General features: G+C 39.7%; 1 protein-coding gene across 1 annotated transcript in view; it reads left to right on the top strand.

Annotated features, from left to right (window-relative positions):
- The window catches only part of ADAMTS3 (ADAM metallopeptidase with thrombospondin type 1 motif 3), a 237,602-nt gene that overhangs the window by 9,227 nt on the left and 205,944 nt on the right, over positions 1–22,431 (top strand). The window contains exon 3 of the mRNA XM_006769918.2: positions 21,223–21,629. Coding sequence (XP_006769981.1) covers positions 21,223–21,629 — 407 coding nt within the window. The remainder of the gene's footprint in view (positions 1–21,222; positions 21,630–22,431) is intronic.

The following is a 22,431-nucleotide window of genomic DNA, read 5'->3' as shown; positions in this document are numbered from 1 at the left end:
GTACGTGCCCTTGCCCTGAATTGACCCGGGGACCTTTCAGTCCGCAGGCCGACGCTCTATCCACTGAGCCAAACCGGTTTCGGCTCCAGTAATTGATTTAAAAGTGATCTTATAAAAATGTCCAGAGGTGCTATTTGATCAGTTACACAACTAGGAAAGACTCACAAGGTTTGTAGAATTAATCAGTTTATATTTGTTGCTCTACAAATTGGCTAGAGAAAATACCATGGCTCTGAATAATTTCTGGATAATTTAATGTCTCAGGAAGAGAGCAATGTAAATTAATGACAAGCTGTAAATTATCAGGAAGCTAAATTTTAAAAATATTTTCTATTGAAGTATAATATGCATGCAGGATAGTGCACATAAGTGTATATTTTGCCAGTTCTTCATGAAGGTAACACTCCCATGTACCTGGACCAATAAGAAGAACATTCCTAGTGCTTGTGCCACATTCATAGCACTATCCCTGTGTGAAGGGTAACCACTGTCTTGACTTCCAACAGGATTGAGTTATTTTGCCAGGTTTTATTGTGTGTGCTTTTATAAATGGAATCCTACAATATGTACTCTTAACTATCTGGCTTAGGAAACCAATTTTTTTTTTTAAAAAAAAATATATCTGATACGCTTCAAAGCTATAGACTAGAAAGGTGCTTATTTAGGTAGAAAGAAGGCAGTTTGTCATGGGGTCAGGTTAGAATATGTATAGATATATCACCTATGTAGTGTGTCATAGGGGATATTGCTTCTTTTCATTTCTCTCCACTCAGTAGAAAAATGCCCTCTTTTTATGTGGGCAAGTATGATTCACTCTAGAGAAAATGGGCAAATAGGTTTTGAACTGTGACCCACATTCTCTGCTTCTTTGTCAACCAGAGAAGAAATACCTACCTATCTACCTACCTACCTACCTACCTATCTGTTTTTACCCTTATATATTCAAATACACCTATATATACTCATATACATTCATACATGCATATGTGAATGTGTATGCATTATGTATATGTGTGTGTGTTTCATGAGGTCACTAACATACTTCTGTGGCATCTCAGGGTGTTCTTTCATATCTGACGCAGAATATGGCCTTGGTAGGAGGCCTAGGGTAATTGTGGGCAGGGAGGCTGACTCTGACACATGTGGCTTAGAAAAGAAACATAGTTCTGTAGAAACTGGAGCATCTGAAAAACAATTCTGAGTCTTTTGTTTCATAAGTGACCCTTTAAGCTGACCTGAGCATCTTTAGAGGAAAAATCATTGTGAGGCTTTGGTGTTAAGCTGTCTTCCTTCCCCCACCCCATCTCTTGGAATGGGGCATCTTCGTCTTTCTGTGTCCTCTTTCTGCTTCCCAGCTTCAAATTCAATTGCGTGTCATTCTTACCAAAATAAAATTGCTAATCATGTACTTTAAAATAAATTTACTGAGAAATAAATTTTAATCATTTGCAGGTATTTGGTTTTCAAGGATTAGTGTGAGTCACTTCACCTCATCCTTGGCATATAGTAAGCATTTCCTCTACTGTAGCCCTCATGAGAACAAAGACTTTGTCTCAATGACTGCTGTGTCCCCACTAACACAGGGCTTGGTACCTTGTGGGTCCTCAAATATTTATTGTTCAATGAATGGATCTAGCAAGCAGGGTATTGTCACATTGGAATGTACCTGTGTTCTGAAATTTCTTAAGTGTGCTTGTTCTGTGTCCCTCTTCAGGTTTAATTAGAAAATGAGGATGGTGACCATGGTTATACAACTCAGTGTTGTCAAGGCTTCTTGTGACCTCTCTGTATACCTCACAAAGTTCAGGGACTGAGGCTTACTGGTTTTTAGGCACTTTTTGTGCTTCATAGGTATTTGGCAAATTGAATTGAATTATGTGCAGGTTTTGAATGGCCACTAATTTTGCACTAAGGTCTACTTGGGATCATTTGCCCTGTTGCTGGCATTAGAGGAAATAAAATAAACTAAGATTAAATCTACCAATCCAGTTTGTGAGCAGCAGCACTAAAAGGTGTGGTGTAAAGAGGGGATACACTTATCCTTCGTAAAATTTAAACTTTTAGCTACCCAAGCCATTGTTCTTCCTTGTAGCTGAAGACCTTGCAATTCACTTGACTAATTTAGCTTCCACCCCTCCAGTGAGCATCATAATGGTTAATGTTACTGCTTTAAGCTTCTTAGATGAAGATATTAATATTTGTAGCATGTTATCTATCACCAGTAACTTATTATTGCTGTTTATCTGAAGTATTTCTTCCACATGTTTTCACTTTTTGCCCTCGTCATTTTACCAAATAATCAGGATATTGCTCAGAAATCTTAAGAAATCCCCAAGGTCACCTCTGCTTCCAAAATGATTATCTGTAAAAAGTCTTTGCTTGTGGGAAGCCAATCCAAATTTCCTTTGAAATCAATTAGGGACAATCCCAAATTGTCTGGTAAAATCATGAATGATTTAAATATGAGGATTTTGGTTATACCACTTTGACTGGTACCATATTGACAATGATGACTTACATGAAACTCTAATGCTTCCTCAAAGAGGCTTGCTATTATCAGAATTTTAGGAACCCTCCCTCTATTGTTCCTCTAATAGAGTTCAGCTTTTTTAAAAAAATATATTTTATTGATTTTTTACAGAGAGGAAGGGAGAGAGAAAGAGAGTCAGAAACATTGATGAGAGAGAAACATCGATCAGCTGCTTCCCGCACATCCCCCACTGGGGATGTGCCCGCAACTCAGGTACATGCCCTTGACCGGAATCGAACCCGGGACCCTTCAGTCTGCCGGCCAAAGCTCCATCCACTGAGCCAAGCCAGTTTTGGCTAGAGTTCAGCTTTTACTTGTAAGCTGTGCTATTTCTATTATTATAAAGCTAGAGGCCCAGTGCACGAATTCATGCATGGGTGGGTTCCCTCTGGATGGCCTGCAGGAAATGGGCCGAAACCTGCAGTCCAATGCTGCCTGCAGCTTCCGCTCATCCTGGCCCCACTGTGCCTGCTGTGGGCTTGCGCCCAATCAGTCCCTATCGGGAGAGGCTTGCACTGTTGCAGCAGAGCTTGCCAGCCATGAGCCCTGCATCTGGCACCCTCTTACGGGGAGTGGCCTACGGGATTGGGTTGAAACTGGCTCTTTGACATCTCCTGAGGGGTCCCAGATTGCAAGAGGGCACAGGCCAGGTTGAGGGACCCCACCAGTGCACGATCAGTCTGCAGAGGGATCGTGGGAAGGCTCCAGGGCATGTCCAGCCCATCTTGCACAGTCCCGGTCAGACAGACCCAGCAGCAAGCTAACCTACCAGTTGGAGCATCTGTCCCCTGGTGGTCAGTGCACATCATAGCAACTGATTGACTGTCTGCCCCCTGGTGCTCAGTGCACATCATAGCAAGTGGTTGAGCAACCTTAGCATATCATAAGCATATTACACTTTGGTTGGTTGTTTGGTTGTTCTGGTGTTCAATATATTTGCACATTACCCTTTTATTATATAGGATACTGAATTATCCTTTTAATTCATCAGTTTTTGCTCTGATTATAGAGGTTTGCATGTGCCCATTGTAATCGTCTTCTTTAATTTTTCTGTATTTTCCAGATTTTTGACAGTCATCCCAAATAAGAAACTATTATTACAATTTAGCATATTGTTATTCAGTCTTCCTTTAATACACAGATTGTGTGTTTGTATACCTGTTTTTGTTTTGTTTAATATTTTAGTATAATTTTCCCTATCATTAAAAACTCATTATAAACATCATTTTAGCCCCATCATACTAAAAAACATGAATTTATGTATTGTTTTCCTAATTTATTTATTTTTCTCATGATAATGAATGTTGCTCCACTGTATGGTACATACATCATTTCCTGCTTCTCAAATGACTACTTTAGGAGAGAGACCTAGAAGTTGATGACCAAGTAAAGCCAAGTTAACATGATACATTTTAACAAATGGCTTTAGAAAAAAGTTTGCATGACCTGAACTCCCACTATCAATATAGGAAAGTGTTGATTTAAAAAAATATTAATTCTAAATTTGTTTTGCCTCTATTCTTCTTGATATTTGAGTATGCTTTTTAAATATTTGGTTATATAATATCTGAAAGATGGAATGAATTAATCATTTTTTCTAGTTATCAAGTAACCAAAATATGCACAATTATATTATAAAAAAGATTTGTTCTTTATTTGTACTCTGACAAGATTCATCCACATCATGGAATAGAATTTGAGAGTTGTATACTCTTTAGAATAGATAGGAAAGCGTGGGAAGAGATTCTAGCTTTGGAATCTCTGTTCCCACATGTAATTGATCCACCCTAATTTTCCAAATACGTTTACATGGCTTTGCTGACTAACTGTAAATCCCTAGGAGAGATTTTGTGGTAAAATGCCAGTCTCCTGTTTATAAAAAATGATTGCCACAAATTCAGCATGATGAATCTTTTTGGAATTTAGAAAAAATTGTGAGTAGCATGAAATAGTCTATCTTATTCTTGAAGTGACTGATAAAACAAACAAAAAAATATTTAGGAAACCTTATAGAAAGTAAATAGGATTAAATCTATGACTCTTCAAATATTGTGGTGTTTGATATTGAATTACATTTCCTACAATTTTCATATATAGTATATATATTTTCATATGCACATATGCACACAAAAATAAAAAGAATGATTGAAATTATTATTCATGTGATTTGAATTCTGTGTCTTTTATATGTAAAAACTTCTCTCATTTGCATGTAGAGTCCATTCCTCAATCTTAAATCTAACCAGTATATCTAGTAGAGTACCTATTAACATTCATCTCCTTTCCTGCATCAGATAGTCGGGCACAGAATGTTCACAATGTGGTTTAAAACCCTGACTCCACCACTTTCATGCTGATGACTTTAACTTCTCAAAGCATACTTTTTTTGTATGTAACATACGCATATTACTGCTCCTTAGTTCATACAGTTGTAAAGGATTCATACAATTCTGGTACATGGAAAGCAAACTATAATAATAGTTATTATTAGTAGTATGTCTTAGTCTTGTGTGCTTTTTTAAAAACACTTTTACTCGAGGAGAGCCACCTCATTCTAACCCCTACATTTTTGACAGGTCTACCTGACACCATGAGTTTCCAGAAACTACTTTTCTGTGCCACGGACTTGTAAACTATCCATCCACTCAGCTCACCATATGGCAGCTCTTTGAGAGTTCTATTTCCATGTATTATCTTTAAGTTGATAATGAGGTGATGCTTTCATTCATAGGGATATAGCAGCAGTGGTTCTCAACCTGTGGGTCACGAACAATGAAAATACACCCTGCATATCAGATATTTACATTACGATTCATAACAGTAGCAAAATTACAGTTATGAAGTAGCAACGAAAATAATTTTATGGTTGAGGGTCACCACAACATGAGGAACTGTATTAAAGGGTCGCGGCATTAGGAAGGTTGAGAACCACTGCAAGTAGAGGGAGGGAATTGAGTAAGGAGTGGTACAAAAACAGCTATTTCAAACTAGAGACTCGGTGCAAAATTTGTGTGTGTGTTTGTGTGTGTGTGTGTGTGTGTGTGTGTGTGTGTGTGTCTGTCCCTCAGCGGGCCTGCGCCCTCTCACAATCCGGGACCCCTCGGGGGATGTCTGACTGCCAGAAGGCAGGCATCCCTCTCACAGTCCCAGACCCCTCCCCCTCTTTACCACCTACCTGCTCACTGCTCCTTACTGCTTGGCTTGCTGCTCCTTAGTGCTGCCACGGAGGCGGGAGAGGCTTCCGCCACTGCCGCTGTGCTCACCAGCTGTGAGCCTGGCTTCTGGCTGAGCAGCGCTCCCCCTGTGGGAGCTCATTAACCATCAGGGGGCAGCTCCTGCATTGAGCATCTGCCCCCTGGCGGTCAGTGTGCATCATAGCAACCGGTCGTTCTGGTCATTCTGCTGTATTGGTTGCTTAGGCTTTTACTATATAGATAATTCCATCCCACCTAAATTGTGTATACCAGACACAATTCTTTCCCTTTTTCTCACGGTATTTATTGAAATTTCTTCTTTCCATTCCATTGAGAGAAAATTCTTATATTAATTATGACTCCTTTGAATGCAAGTAGCAGAAACTGACACTGGTTAAGGAAAAAAAAATTGATCAGGTAATCAAAGTCAGGTATAGCTGGATCTGAGAGCTCAGAATAATCTCAGGAATTTCTCTCTTAATCTTTCAATCTCTCTCCCCCTCCTTCCTCCCTCCTTCCCTCCTTTCTAATTTTTCCTATGTGCTTGCTCTATCTCTCTAAGATTTCAGTGTCTGCGCCTCTCCCCTGTCTCCACCTTACCCCCCAAATAGTGCCAAGTACTGTCAACAGCATCTCTAGGCTATCATTCTACCTTTCACCCCCCTAGACAGAACACTTCTTTTTTGAAAGCTCCAGGAAAGTTCCTGGGAGGGCTTTAATTGGCTACCTTGCTTGAGTCATAAGCTTATCCTTGAACTATTCACTGTGGTTAGGAATGCAGCTTTCTGATTGGATATTTCACCCTTGACTTACAGGAACTAAGTGTGGAGTGTGGGATGGTTCACCTAAGGGAAAATTGGCACAGAGTGTGGGAGGATGCTAGGGTGGCACACATGTACAGTAGTGCCACAGATGTGAGGACTTACCAGCACATTTCATGGGAACTGGTGGCTGCAGTAGGCAGAATAATGGCTCCAAAGATGTCCACTTCTAAATCCCTGGAACCTGAGAATATGTTATGTTACATGGCAAAGAGGAGTTAAGTTTGCAATGGAATTAAGGTTGCTAATCAATTGATCTTAAAATAAATAGATTATCCTGGATTCTCCAGAGGGGCAGCACTTATAAATGGAAGAGGTAGGTGAAAGGAAGATGATAGCATAAGAAAGACGGGTGGATGTTGTTGGTTTTTGAAGGTGGAGGAAAGGGTCCATGAGCCACGAAATGCAAGGCAGCCTCTGTGGGTTGAAAAAGTCAGGGAAACAGATCACTCCTAGATGTTCTGAAAGAAATACAGCCCCGCTGACACCCGGACTTTAGCCCTGTGTGACTTGGTATCCCCTAAAACTGTAGCATAACAAATTCATATTGTTTTAAGCACCAAGTTTGTGGCAATGTGTTATAGCAGCGACAGGAGACTAATCCAGGCAGTGGCCTTGTGGACTATTTCAGTGTCTCATACTTTTGTTAAACCATGAGCCGAGTGTCTTAGATTTGGAAAATATAATTACCGGTACCACAAGTAATGTTACAGTGAAAGTCTTTAAAAATGCTCTCCACATTTCTTATCTGTCATATTTCCCCCAGCCTTTGGCCCTGGAGGAAAATTGGCTTTAAATTCTAGACTCAAGTTAAATTAGCCTTTGAAAGTATTATCTACCAACAAATTGTGAGATGTGTGAGAAATACTAATTTTTAGAATGCCTAATATAGCTCTCGACTCTGCAAAACTTGCAATGATGATAAGTACAGCCAGTAGAAGTGCTTTTAAAACTGATTGGAATGCTAAAATTTTGGCATTTGGACCTCACTTACAAAAATAATTCTCTTCTACTTGTTATTCTGTTATTATTTGATTATATTAAAATGTAGCAAAAAAGGAAAACTCGGATGTGTTTTGTTTTTGTTTAAATAACATTTTTCTTCAGGCTATTTTATTTTTTTTATTTTCCTGAAAGATCTCTTACCTGATTTCATGTTCTGGATCAGTAAAGAATGTGCTGTTCTTTCCTAAGTGACTCTTGAACATAAACATTGTGCAATTGCAACAAATATTTATGAAAAAGCCAGATTAAAAAAAATGAGAAGAATTTTTAAGTGTACAACTATTTGTTCTTTCTTAATAAGTAAGAATAACCCCCCCACACCCCACCCAGCACCTTCTCATTTTTTCCTCAAATAGCTTGATAAAAACTCTTGGACTATGAAAATGGGTTTGCAACTAAAATAAAAGACATCAAAGAGTTCCTTTGCCCAGAGGAGATAAAGTGAGGACAAAGAATTTGGCCATGCTCATAAATTCAGCATGTGTCACAATTAATTTTTAATTGGTTTTGAGAGAAGATGTACCCCCTTCTCCGATGGTGTTTACAGCCTTGGTCAACCCTTTGGCGTGTGGTGTACTTTTTAAGGTCCACTTTCACCAGACTCACATCTTTTCTGGAGCAGCTGGTTCCTGTCATTTCTGATGAAGGTCATTCTCTTTCCTTTGGCTTGGGATTTGGAAATGTTGTTGGAGCTACTTCTTTAGCAGATCTTGAAAATGCTTATTTGATTTCATTCTTGTGGCCAGATTGTTGCATGCTGACAATTTATACCTGATAAAGGAAATTGCTTGTGTGATCTGCCTTTTTATATTAGAGCAATCAGATGATTCTTGGGAGAGAATCCCAGTCTTTGGGTTGCGTAATGGAGACTGGGTTGTGACATCATCCTGGACTTCAGGCCCTGGACATGGAGCTTAAGGTATCTTCTAACTGCATCAGAAACACAAGCTGGGGAGGGGGTAGAGTGGGGAGAGAGGCCCCTGAGGGGTGCTGGGTCATGGAAGGAATCTGAAACTGACTTCCTTCTTCTATAGCTGGAGCTAGAGGATGATGGTGATGGCAATGATAACATCAGCTAATTTTTCATTTATTGAAATGTTATTAGATAGGGCAAGCCTTACCTCACTTAATTCCCATTATTATCCCTAGTTTACAGATAAACTCTTAAGCCTTGATTTTCATAATTTGCTTGCAGGATGCCAAAGAGCGAATCAGCTTGAAACCAACCGGAATTCAACACGGTGCTTTCTGACTCCAGACCTTTAGTGTTCAACCATCATACCTTCCTTCCTTCCTTGCCTTGGGTTAAAGCCACATTGCCTCAGTCACATTATTCCCACAGCCTGTGGGCCTGGGGTGCTTTGGTCTTAATTAGATCGGCTAAAAATTGCGGTGATATATGGGAGCTTTGTACTGCAGTCACTCAGGTCCTAGCAGTGTTGATTGTACTGCTGAGCACTTTTGTTCTCTTACTGTTCCACAGTGAGGTCTTGGAAATGCCTGGGGATATCTAGTCTCCCTGGGAGATATCTGTGTATCATTCTACAGCAGACTTAAAAACAGCATGTCCTCAGTTTTGAGCATAGGTGACTGAATGTGTGAAGGAGATAGGAGGATCCCAGAGCATGGACCACAGTGTCAGACTGTGAGAGCACTCCCTCCCAAGAATTCCCACTTCCAAAAATAATCATTGATTTTTTTTCCTCCCAAAGACTGGGAACACGACAGTTAAGATGCCACATGTCTGCTCCAAAGAGCTTAAAATCTCTCCAAGGGCAGGCCATAAGCGTGTAACTTTTCTTCCGTAGAGATTTTTATAACTTATGCAGACAGTGCATGACAGTGAGAACTAGGAAGATCAGACCAGGAGGGCTGTTTTCTGGACAAGCTAGCTGGGAAGATTTTTTAGAAAAGATGGGGCTTGAGAGAGGCCCTTGAATCTGCATAGATGAAGAGAGAGCAGCAGTCAGTTCTTTTCCCGTGGGTGATACAGTAGAGCAGGGCTGTGAAGGTCAGCATGCCATGATTTAGCCAGGCCTGGTAGGTGCATTAGAATGTTTTGATAGGCTAATATGAGAGATGGTGCTGAAAAGAAATTAGGGACAGTGCAGAGGTTCTTAAATATGAAAGTTAAGTTTTGATTTGCTTAAGTTACCTATTCTTTGAGTTTCACTTTCTTACTGGTAAAGTGAGAGAATTTGATTAATGGTCTTTCAAGCAGTGTTTAGATATAACATGAAAAATATATATCAATTTTCTGAATCTATTTTATCCTGAAGTAATGATGAAGCAGGGAAACTATCCAGAGAAATAACATAGTAATATTAATACTTAACATTTATTGAACACTTGCTATGTGCCAAACAGTGTTCTGAGCATTTTGGAATAGGCGATTTAATTTTTACAATAATCCTATGAATTACATGCTTTTACTCTCATTTTTACAGATGAGTACTGACATAAAAGTCTTGTGACCAAAATCACAAAGGTAATAAGTGTAGAACATAGGTATTTTAAAATAAGACCCTTACATATTTACAAATAAGACCCCAGTCACACATTCAGTCTACACGAGACTCACTTCAGATCAAAAGACAACACAGACTGAAAGTAAAGGGATAGAAAAAATATTTCATGAAAATGGAAACAACAACAACAACAAAAATATGTATATTTTTAAATATATATTTTTTTTATTTTTTTGCCCTGGCTGATGTGGCTCTGTGGTTTGGGCATCATCCTGTACACCAAAAGGTTGCTGGTTCAATTCCAGGGCACATGCCTGGGTTGTTGGCTCGATCCATGGTGTAGGTCATGCAAGAGTCAGCCTACCAATGTTTCACTCTCACATTGATGTTTCTCTCTTTCTCTTCCCTTTCTTTCTCTCTAAAAAAAAAATCAATAAAACTCTTTAAAATGTATTTTTTAATTACAGTTGACATACAATATTGTAAATATTCTATTAGTGTCAGATGTACAGCATAGCGCTCAGACATTTATATAACTTATGAAGTTTGCACCTTGATAAATCTAGTACCATCTGACACCACACACAGTTAATACAGTATTATTGCTCTATTACCTATGCCATACTTTACACCCCATGACTGTTTTGTAACTTACAATTTGTACTTCTTAATCCCTTTCCCCTTTTCACCCATTTCCCAACACCCCTCCAATCTGCAAACCATCAGAATGTTCTCTATAACTCTGAGTTTGTTTCTATTTGTTTTTCATTTATTTTGGTTTTTAGACTCCACATATAAGTAAAATTATAGATATTTCTATTTCTCTTTCTGACTTATTTCACTCAGCACAATACTCTTAAGGTCCATCCATATTACAGATGGCAAGATTTCATTCTTTTGTATGGCTGAGTCACACTGCATTGTATATATGCACTATTTCTTCTTTATCCATTCATCCATGGATGGACAGTTAGGATGCTTCCATATCTTGGCTATTATAATTAATGCTGCAAGGAACATATGAATGCATATCTTTTTGAATTTGTATTTTGGCTTTTTTTTTTTTGGTAAATACCCAGAAGCAGAATTGCTGGGTCCTTGTTATCTCTTTTATAGCCTTTGTTTTAGAGTCTATTTGTTTCTGGTATAGATATTAATATCCTAGATTTTTTTTTTTGCTGTTGTTTCCATTTTCATGAAATATTTTTTCTAACCTTTTCAGTTTGTGTTGTCTTTTGATCTGAAGTGAGTCTCATGTAGACAGCATATGTAAGGGTCTTATTTTCTTATCCATTCAGCCATCCTGTGTACTAGTATTTTGTTTGGAGAATTTACTTACATTTAAAATAATTATTTCCAGGTATGTAGTTATTGTCACTTTATTCATATTTTATATTTTAAGTTTTTTTCTTCTCAAAGTCCCTTTAACATTTCTTATGATACAGGTCTGGTGGTGATGAAGTCCTTATCTTTTTCTTGTCTGGGAAGCTCTTTCTTTCTCCCTCAATTCTAAATGATAGCCTTGTTGGATAGAGAAATCTTGTTTATAGGTTCTTGCTTTTCATCACTTTGAATATTTAGTGTCAGTCTCTTCTGGCCTGCAAAGTTGTGACAGTCATGGAAACTCCCTTGTAGGTAACTGCTGTTCTCTTTCTGCTTTTAGCACATTGCAGGCAGATCATGAGCATTCTCGTATTTTCATATTATAGTGTTTTACATAAATGTTAAAGGTATGCCTTAAAATTAAATACCCATTGCATTTTGAAGTTATTTATTACATGTTCTTACAAGCTAATATCTTTTTAAAGTATGCTACTTTGTAAAATGTTTTTTTGGTACTCATTCAATAGAAACTTATTTGGCCACTGGATAAAGCTAGCAATAAAACTACTGGTGCACAATGTGTTAAGATTCTCTTTTTGTCTTTAACTTTCAGCATTTTAACTATGATGTGTCTTGATGTGGGCTTCTTTGGGTTTATCTTGTTTGGGACTTTCTGCACTTCCTGGATTTGTATCTCTGTTTTCTTCACCAGGTTAGGGAAGTTTTTAGTCATTATTTCTTCAAATAGGTTTTCAATTTCTTGCTGTCTCTCTTCTTCTTTTGGTACCTCTATGATACAAATGTTGGTATACCTGATATTTTCCAGAGGGCCCTTAATCCTCATTTTTTTTCCTTATTGCTGTTTGGAGTGTGTTTTCTGTTATCTTATCTTCCAAATTGCTGACTCAGTCCTCTACTTCATCTAGTCTACTGCTGATTCCCTAATGTATGCTTCATTTCAGATTTTATTCTTCATTTCTGACTGGTTCATTTTTATGCTCTCTATCTCCTTTTTTTATGCTTTCTATCTATTTGATGAAGTTATCACTGATATGAGTGTTTTGAATTCTGTAGATTGCTTATTTCCATTCTGTTTAGTTCTTTTTTCTGGTGTTTTTCCCTGTTCTTTCATTTGGGACATGTTTCTTTGTGTTCTTCTCATAGCTGCCTCCCTGTGTTTGTTTCTATGTATTAATAGAGCTGTTATATCTCACAATTTTGAAAGGTTGGCCTTATGTAGAAGGTGTTCTGTGGGGCCTCGTGGCATAGTCTCCCTGATCACCTGACTTAGGTGTTTTAGGTGTAGTTGAACCTTGTTGTAGTTGAACCTTGATTGCTATTGGCACATCAGTGGGAGGAATTGCCCCTCAGGCTGATTGATTGTCAGGACTGGCCTTGACTACAGTGGAGGAGCTGTTGTGTAGGGCTGACCTTATGAAGCAGGATTCACTTTAGCAGGGCTATGGTGCATGCTGAATCTGCCCTCTGAGTATGTCATTGTAGAGGTGATTGGGTGGTGCTCTGGTGTGGTCCGAAGCGGCCACCTGGTGCGTCGGTTCTGGGCCCTCTTTGGAGAAGTAGGCCAAGGCAATCTGCTGCCTGTGCCTTGCCCTGGATCACTTGGTGTGAGCTAAAGAGTAATCTGCAGATGGTTGCCACTTGTGATGGGCTTGGAGCTGCCTGGGAGAGGCCAAGCTGCAATCTGGTGTTGGATGCTGGAATCTAGGCATTTTACTAGTAAATGTGGGGCTTTGAAATTTTCCTGGCAATAATTTAGATAATACTTTGGTACAATTTATACAATAGTTGGTAGTGAGAAAAAATTGTATGTGGGGATTAAGACTTGGCACTTGCAGCTTTTTGGTGTGAGGTGATGAGGACTTGAAGGTGATTGGAAGAAAGGGGAGAAACTTCTTAGGAGAAATCAGTGGGACCTAAATGATGTTAATTGGGGGGAAAGTTAAAAATGAAGTCAGTTTTCTCAGCCTGGGAGATTCAGCACCTCATTAACAAAAAGAGTGAAGTCATAAGGCAAACTAAATATTCAAGTAAAATGAGAATTTGCTTTAGATATTTTAAGGGAGAAGTGTGTGTAAGACATTATTCTCAGCAGAGAGCTGTCCTATTCAGGTTTCAGGTTGAGGGATATTTTTTTCCTTTTTAAACCTAAATTTACTGAGGCCTATTATGTGTGGGGTATCATGCTTAAACACAAACATGCATGAATGGGTCAAAAGTCTCAGAAATGATTAGAGTTTGGAAACTAATTGGAAAAGTCTAACATGCTTGATATTAGAACAGAAAGTCTGATAGCTCCAAAGTCTTTTGTATGGGCACAGAACATTGACTCCTCAAATTCTTTGATGTATATTGTGCAACATTTGTGTATATGTGTACAGTTGTACACATATGTCACATATACATACAGGTGCATTTACACAAAAATATGTTTTTTTCAAGCAGCACAAAGGAGAAGAAGGCATTAAGTTAAACTCTAGGATGAGGAATTAGATGTGAGTGCATTCCCTGATAAGGAGAATTGTTAGTGTTATAATTAGCCTGCCAGTGGAGATGTGACAATACTTTTTCTTAAAGATAGATCAAGTTTTTGAGATGATCTGAAATAAAAGCATCCCTCTTATATACCTGGGTTCTGAACAAGTTGAAAATAGCACATCTAAAGACACAGTGAAAATCTCTTTTACAAAGAGGCTGGGATGAAGCCTGGGGCTCTCACTTGCTTGAGCCATGTTCTGGCTGAGGGTGCATACCATCTGGCTGGGACAGGGCCTGCCCCTGGGGACGTGGAAGAGAACATGTGCTCCTTATCACGATCCTTCCCAGGGAGAAGAATGATGAGGGAGGTGCTGAGTTCTGCAAACTTCTCCTTTTTCCCAGACTTACCAATCACATACTTCACTCTTCTCTACCTGGGGGAAGGGTGAGTTAATGGGGAAGAAGAGGCCTGGACTACTTGGAAGAAACTCCCCTCACATAGAGAAGGAGCAGGTTAAAGTACTCTACCTCTAACCTAAGCAAAAATAATGCCATCTACTTGAGATGCCCTAATTGTAAGAAAGAGGCAAAGATTAGATGATTTTTCAAGGTCATTTTTATTTTTGATCTGTATAGTTGTAATTCTATGCATAGCCAATGGGATTGCAAAGTGAGGGCTAATTTCCTGCTGCCTGCTTCTAAGGGTGAGGGGCTCTGTGTCTGCATTCCAGGAGGCCAGTTTAAAATTTTACATACCGTCTTCAGACTCAAACTGCTCTTATTCATTCACTTATTCACTCACAGATATTTATTGAGCGACTTCAGTTCTGTTGTAGGCACTGGGGAGTTGTAGTGAAGGAAACAGATAAAAACATCCCTGCCATCCTGAAGCTTACTTATATGCTAGTAGATATAAAGAAGCAATAAACATGCAAATAATATTTATAGTATGAGATGGTGCCAGGTTTTGTGGAATAATGTGGAATATGAAAGGGGCATAGAGTGATAAGGTGGATACTGATGGTCAGGACAGACCTCACTGGTAGAGTTACATTTAAGCAAAGGCCTGAAGGAACTGAGGGGTGACCCATGCACCTGTCTTGGGGGGTGGGGTGGGGGTTGGGACGGGAAGACACTGGGCAGAGGAAACAGCAAGTACAGTGACTTTGAGATGGGAGGATTTCCAATGCTGGGCTGTGAGCTGTTTTATTCTGGGATGGGTTTGGAGGAAAAGCGTGACATGATCTGTGACTTTAATTACTCTAGCTCTTTATTGAGGACTAGAGGCCTGGTGTATGAAATTCATGCACTCGGGGGGGGGTCCCCCAGCCTAGCCTGTGCCCTCTCACAGTGTGGAAGCCCCACAATCGATTTCCCCAAAGAGGTAGGCCCTGCCCACCCATCCAGGAGTCCTCGATGGATTGCCCCAAAGAGGTAGGTTGGAGCTGCAAGACCTACCTCCACACCATGCATGCAGCATCAAGCCCCCACCCACCCGTGTGCGCCTCGCCAGGCATGCAGCCCCACCCACCCGCATGCACCGGCTGCACATGCAGCCTCCTGGTGATTGCTCGTTACTGCATGAGGGCCTCACGGCCACATAGGCTTTTATTATATAGGATAACCTATAACTGGGAAGAGCAGAAGCAAGGAATGGTTAGGAGGGTCATTCAAAACTTAGATGATGGTGTTTTGGCTTAGGGTAGTAGCATGGGAGGTGGTGAGCAGTGGTCTAAGTTTGGAGGCATTTTGAAGGTAGAGTCAATAGAATTTATGAAGAGATTTGGTGTGTGGTGTGAGAAGAGTTAAGGATGGTTTAATCAAGTGTTTGGTCTGCATAACTGGGAGGATAGAGTTGTCATTTACTGACACAGGTGAGGGATACATATGGAAGCAGGAATATAGGAAGTTTACTCTGAAATGTTAAATTGAGGTGCCTAGTGAATGTCCACATGGCAATTGTACTGACAAAAGAAGAGCTCGTGGATGAAGCCTGGGCTAGAGATCTACAATCGTAAGGCAGTCAAAGTCCCAGGACGGCATGAGCTCACCAGACTAGAGAGGGTAAATGCAGGAGTCCACTGCTGCATCACTGCAGTGTATACAGCTCATGGGAACAAGGGGACGTGAGGAGAAGGAGAGGGGAGACCAGTGAGGAAAGAGGAGAACCAGAAGAGAATGGTGTCTTGGAAGCTAAATAATGTATTTCAAGAAGGAAAGAAAAACGGAATCAAATGCTGCTCATAGGGCAAGTATGAAGGTGGACTCTTGACCAATGGTTTCGGCAGCATGGGGTTACTAGTGACCTACATAAGGGACTGATTGGAGTGGATTCAAGAAAGAACAAGGATGGGAAGAGGGGAATTGCAGGCATCTAATATAGTAAATCTTTTGAAGTGTTTTGCTATAAAGGGGAGAATTAATGGATTAGCTAGAGATGCATGTGGCATCAAGAAGGTTTTTGTGGTTAGAGATGGGAAACATGGCAGCTTATTTATTTGCAGGTGGGAATGATTTAGTGATGTGGGGAAATTGATAAAGAAAAGAGAGAGAGGACAATTGCTGAAACTATTCTTGCAAAGGCAAGAGGGGCTACGAAGTGGTATACAGTGGAGGGTTACCCTTAGGTAAGATTGAAGAAAATACATACAGTAAGGAGATAGACCATGTGTGGAAAATTCACTGTATCTAAGTCATGCTTGGATAATTAGTGAGCACAATTTGGCTTTACAGTGGCCCCAGCCCTCTGTGCTTGTGAAACTTATGGCCACAAAACCTTTACATACCTATTGATATGGCCCTTCAGCCATCTCAGCTGACAATTGAATAGTTTCATATATTGAAATTATGCATGGGCATTATTTTAATGATTAGCCAGCTTACATTTAAGTTAAGTAGCTAATCCTTACTGATTTCTTTGTACAATCTCATTTAATCATTTCACCAAAACTGTAAAGTTGGAGCTATTATTACTAATCTTCAGTTAGCAAATGAGGAAACTGAGTCTAAGGAAAAATAAAGAACTTGTTCAGGTTCATATGTTAACTTGCTGCTTTTTGACACTGTAGTTCATTCCTTAACTATAGGTTATATTGGTTTGCAGAAATATTTGGGCCTGTGAAATGTCTCATTTCTGAATGCAGCAAAGTAACAGTGGATATGATTTAGTTTTCTTAAGTGATTTTACTGAGATTAAATACTTTTGATATCTTTGAGCTTTACCCACCACTCTTTTTTTCCCCCTCCCAAAGACCAAGAATTTAAGAGCCTTTTACTGAAATGTTTGAAGATACACTAGAGGAAAATTTGGTTGACTGGCTGTGGGTAGTCAGAGTGTAATCATTCTTGTGGTAGTTTTCCTTTATATGTCAGATTTTAAATTAGAAGTTGACAGTAAGATGAAGTGAGTAAGAGCATAGGAGCATGATCTTCAGCTTCAAAATGATCAGAATTGAAATTTTCCTTTGGTTCTTCGCTGGCTAGTGACAGGCCGTCTAGGATAATAACACCTACCTACTGGGAGTGTTGTGAGAATTAGAGATGATATATTCTTGAGCACAAAGGGCAGTCTAGTGTTTATTCTGATAATAAATGGCAGATGACTGGGTAGCTACTGTGTCAGTTCATCAATTTACCGTCAGGGGAAGATAGCCTGAGAGATTACTAAGTGCATCTTATCCCTTGATTACCTTAATTTCCACCTGGAAATGGACTCACTCAAGGTTTAATTTCAGAAATGTTTCTTATGTGCACATTTTAGCAATGATTTACCATTAGCATTCGAGATGACAAAGCTCTATAGCAAAACACCATCTTTATTTTGAATAAAATTTCAGAATGTGCTGTCTGACAGGGAACATGGGACTGTCCCAGGGAATCTGGAATGTATGGTTTACTGTCAGCGTGAGGCTCTGGGTATCCTGCTGGGTGAGGAGGAGCCTCCCTGAATTCTTCTTAGATTTTCTAGTTCTCCAGACTCAGGAGGGTCCCTCAGCCCGGCCTGTGCCTTCTTGCAGTCTGGGACCACTCGGGGAATGACCACCTGATGGCTTAGGCCCACTCCTCCGGGGAGTGGGCCTAAGCTGGCAATCAGACATCCCTTGGCAGCCCGGGAGCCCTCGGGGGATGTCCACTTGCCAGCGGGGAACAGGCTTAGCGGCAGTCAGACATCCTTAGTGCTGCTGAGGAGGCAGGAGAGGCTCCCACCACCATCACTGTACTGGCAGCTGTCAGCCTGGCTTGTGGCTGAGCAGAGCTCCCCCTATGGGAGCACGCTGACCGCCAGGAGGCAGTTCCTGCATTGAGCGTCTGCCCCCTGGTGGTCAGTGTGTGTCATAGTGACCAGTGATTCCCAGTTGCTCTGCTGTTAGGGTTAATTTGCATATTATCCTTTTATTATTAGGATATTTAAATGCCATTTAACAAAGAAAAATCAACCAAAAAAATGAGTTCGCTTGTCACCTCTGACATGCGTGTCATAGGTTCGCCATCCCTGGCCTAGACTTTGGTTGTGTGAATGCCCTTCAGTGGAGATAGGAATTCCATACATTAAAATAAAGCATTACTTTCTCCTTCCCATGGAACAGTAAATAGATGGTTAGAGAAAGAGTTATAACTGGGATTATTGGTGCAGCCAGATGCTCAAGGGCCTTGGATAGTAACTCTGAGTGTGCAGCAGCCTAGAAAAAGCAAAGGTTCTCTAGTTATCTTCATTACCACCTTAGCACTCACAAAATACATTCTACTGACAAGAGACCCTGGCAAGTACAAAATCAGCTATTAGAGTACATTGGGAATGCCAGGTTGAGTGGGGAGTTCGTATCCTCAAGGAATTAATTGGGGGTAAGCTTTGTCAGTCCACATCCAAGATCTGAATTCATCGTTCACTATGGGAGCTTTCCCCTCCATCACTCCACTCCTGTGACACTTGAGTTCGTTCCCTAAAATTTCAACTTCTTTCCCTCAACCAGAACTTACAAAAGTACTCACCAGAGATTTGGTTGTAGGGAGACCAACCTCTGTGTCTGTGCTTACAGTACTACCTAGTACTGGGCCTTGGCTATGACAGGGAGCACCTAAGGTACAGGAATTATGCTGCTGTGGCAAAGTTATGGTCCAGTGTTGGAGCTGGGCTTCACTTTTTTCTGTGATAGGACAGTCCTTACTCCTCTGCCTAGTAAATATTTACAACCAGGTTACTTACTCTGTGCATTTTTAGAGAGACATTTTGTTTAAATCCATTGGTCATTATAAGTGGCATAATGATTACAAACATGCACTCGAGAAATTTCCAAGTTGCAAAATGACTTCATTTGTCTTCTGGTTCTTTATACATTGTTTGAAGTTTGTATTTGAAAATCAGAAAAGATAATGCAAACTGCTGGGGTTCTTGTCCCAGCATCAAGAAGGGTTCAGGAATCTGGAGAAGGCTGCGCGTAGATGACAGGAATCCAGAGACTAATAAAGAGTCCGGAGATGAGATATAATTTTGAAAGGCATTGGGGGTCAGAGGACCTTCAGCTAAAGGAACTGAAGACTCCCTCCCTGTCTAGGACCCTTGCTTTTATTGACACAATTTGTCCTAAGGCAAGGTGGAGATAATACACTTCAAAGGGTAAGGTTTCAAAGGGTACAGAAGCATTGTCAGTTTGGGGGAATTAGCCTACAGCTGTTCAGGTGTTTGGCCAGTAGGAGGCAATAACATGTAGATTAAGATGCCCTTTAACTGTCTGGCAGCCACAATCAGTTTCCTATTCAGGTTTGGGGAAATGCCTTTAGCCATTTCCAACAGGTGACTACATGTGTGACTCAACACATGTAGTTCATAAATTTGTTCTCATCAACCTTTTGATGAAACTCTTGAAATTATGACATGCTGGAATTGGTCACCGGCAGCAAACATAGTGATTCTATAAGGATCCTTAAGAGCATAGATTGTAGGTTCATTTATGGGTCTCAAACACTATTGAATGACCTACACACATTTCCTATAAGTGAACAGTATTTGTGAATCATATAATTTTCTAAGGTACTTTAACACACTACAGGACTAGTCTTAGATTAGAATTCTGAAAGTGGGGAACTCGTTATGTTCTCAAGTTTCCCTTTCCATGCTTTCTCTTTTCATTGTTTTTCTTTCTTTATTCTTTTTAAAAATATATATTTGTATTGATTTCAGAGAGGAAGGGATATAAACATCAATGATGAGAGCGAAAACTTGATTGGCTGCCTTCACGTCCCCTACTGGGGATCAAGCCCAGAACCTGGGCATATATATGCCCTGACCAGGAATCTAACCTTGACCTCCCTTTTCATAGGTCACATAGGTCAATGTTCAACCACTGAGCCATACTGGTTGGGCTTCTTTTTTCATTGTTGCCCCCTCATTTCCTTCAGTATCCACTGTCTTCTGCCTTCAAAGCCATTTCTATAAAGGGATAAATGGTTCATTCAGTGTGTTATCTTTCCCAAGGATGCTTGCATTTTAGCAGACATAATATTCACATTAAGTGAATATTAAGTTCTAAATTTGAAATTCAGTTTAACATGTAAGTGGCCACCCATGTTGTCAGGTGGACCCCAAATACGCTTTCATACTCAAGTGTCTGTCCCATGTAAGGAATACTGTGCAAAATGACAATGCCATTTGCTCTTGACTAACTAATATCTGCGTATTCAACTTATAGATCATCATTTCTTCTTTTTTACCTATTTCCTCATTTCCTGAAAATGTTCTGTGATTTATGGGACATGACATGATGTTGTAGAATGACGATATGGGCTTTGGAGAAGCAGTTGGGTCCATATCTGAGCTTCACAGTTATTTGACTTGGACATATACCCCGATTCTCAGTTTCCTCATCTGTGAAGTATGATTGTTAGAGTTGTTATGATGGAAGAAATGTGTATGTATTACACTGTATAAATTACATGTCATGGTATATGCAACATAGAGTAGCTATTGTAACTAGTATAAATTCTATTCTTATAGGAAAAATATTAAAAAAAATTTCTACATAACAGAAACTTTGTTAAAAGTTTGTAGCAGGTGTCAGTTAAGCAAAAATAACTGGGAATGTGTCTTGATTATAAGCAAGCCAGGTATAGTTAATGGAGACTTACGTTCTTCCTAAATATATCAATGAGATGCATATTTGCAGTATAATAAACTTTTTTAAAAATAAAAAAAGATTTGTTGAACCCAGAGTTACCTAGGGGCATTTGAGAAATAATTTGAGTTATCAAAATGTAATACGTATGAGATGATTCAGAAATATACTCATTATGCGTGAGAGTGCAGTCTTGTGAGTTGGGCACTTTATGTCTATGTTATGTCCTCCTGTGTTGTTGCACAGGGTCCTACAATTGTATTTCTCACTCCACAGATTCACCAATAAAGAGACACAAAGAGTATGAGCTGGTGACTCCAGTCAGCACAAATCTAGAAGGACATTATCTCTCTCATATTCTTTCTGCAAATCACAAAAAGAGGTCAACAAGGGACGTGTCTCCCAACTCTGAGCAATTGTTCTTTAATATCACGGCATTTGGAAGAGATTTTCATCTGCGACTAAAACCCAACACTCAGCTCATAGCTCCTGGGGCTGTTGTGGAATGGCAAGAAATATCTCCGGCGCCTGGGAATATAACCGACCCTGTTAATGATCGTCAACCAGGAAGTGCTTCTGAAAGAATCTGGAAAACGGAGCCTTTGCAGACCAACTGTGCTTACGTTGGTGACCTCATGGACATTCCGGGAACCTCTGTTGCCATTAACAACTGTGATGGTCTGGTAAGACTCATTCCCTCTTGTGTGTATATGTTTGTAGGTGTTTGGGAGTGTACCATGGCTCCAGCATGGTTTGGAAGGTAGAGGTGGAAAGGAAGCCTCATTATAATACTTTAAATTCAGGAGGAAGCAGTAGAACACATTTTACTGTCAAAGATGTGTGCTTTGGCTCAATTTTGACATGAAGACATTATTCCAAGAAACAAAAGACAGCTATTTTAATATTTTTTGCTTATGTCTTCACTTGTGTTACATTGGGGAATTTTATTTCCTTATTTCTTTCAAAGCATTCTGAAAACTTTCTAAAGAAACATAGATTCCTCCAAAATGATAATATTACACTTCTTATGTGGAAACTTTGGATATTTTCTTAAAGAAAGTATTTTGAAAGCATTTTTTCACGTCCCCACAGAATGCTAAAGTGGGAAATGAGCAGATCTGAATGTCACAATTTGTTCAAATAGCATTTTATGAACACAAGATGTAGTAGTTTCTGTATGGCAGCTTTGATTCATTTTTTCCTTTATCTTGAAGTAAAATACCCATATATTGCTCTTTAGTTTTATGGTTGAATCCAATAGTAACTGACCCCTCTTTGTACACTCTGCAGATGTGAAATATTTTTATTTGTATTGTATCCCCAGTTGTTATTTGAAAAGAGTGTCAATGTTTATGCCTTTTCTATCCACAGTTGACTCCAACTCTTTGTTTAAAAAAGAGCAACCATTTTTCCTTTCTATGGTTGCCAGGCTGCTGTTTCTTGGGAGTTCAGAGCTATTCCCTTTGTTTTGCCACTGCTTCTAAG

This window comes from Myotis davidii, unplaced genomic scaffold (genome assembly GCF_000327345.1).
Source record: "Myotis davidii unplaced genomic scaffold, ASM32734v1 scaffold284, whole genome shotgun sequence".
In the NCBI taxonomy this organism is placed as follows: domain Eukaryota; kingdom Metazoa; phylum Chordata; class Mammalia; order Chiroptera; family Vespertilionidae; genus Myotis; species Myotis davidii.
Note: the sequence above shows the minus strand (reverse complement) of the source record. Positions and strands in the feature narration are given on the sequence as shown.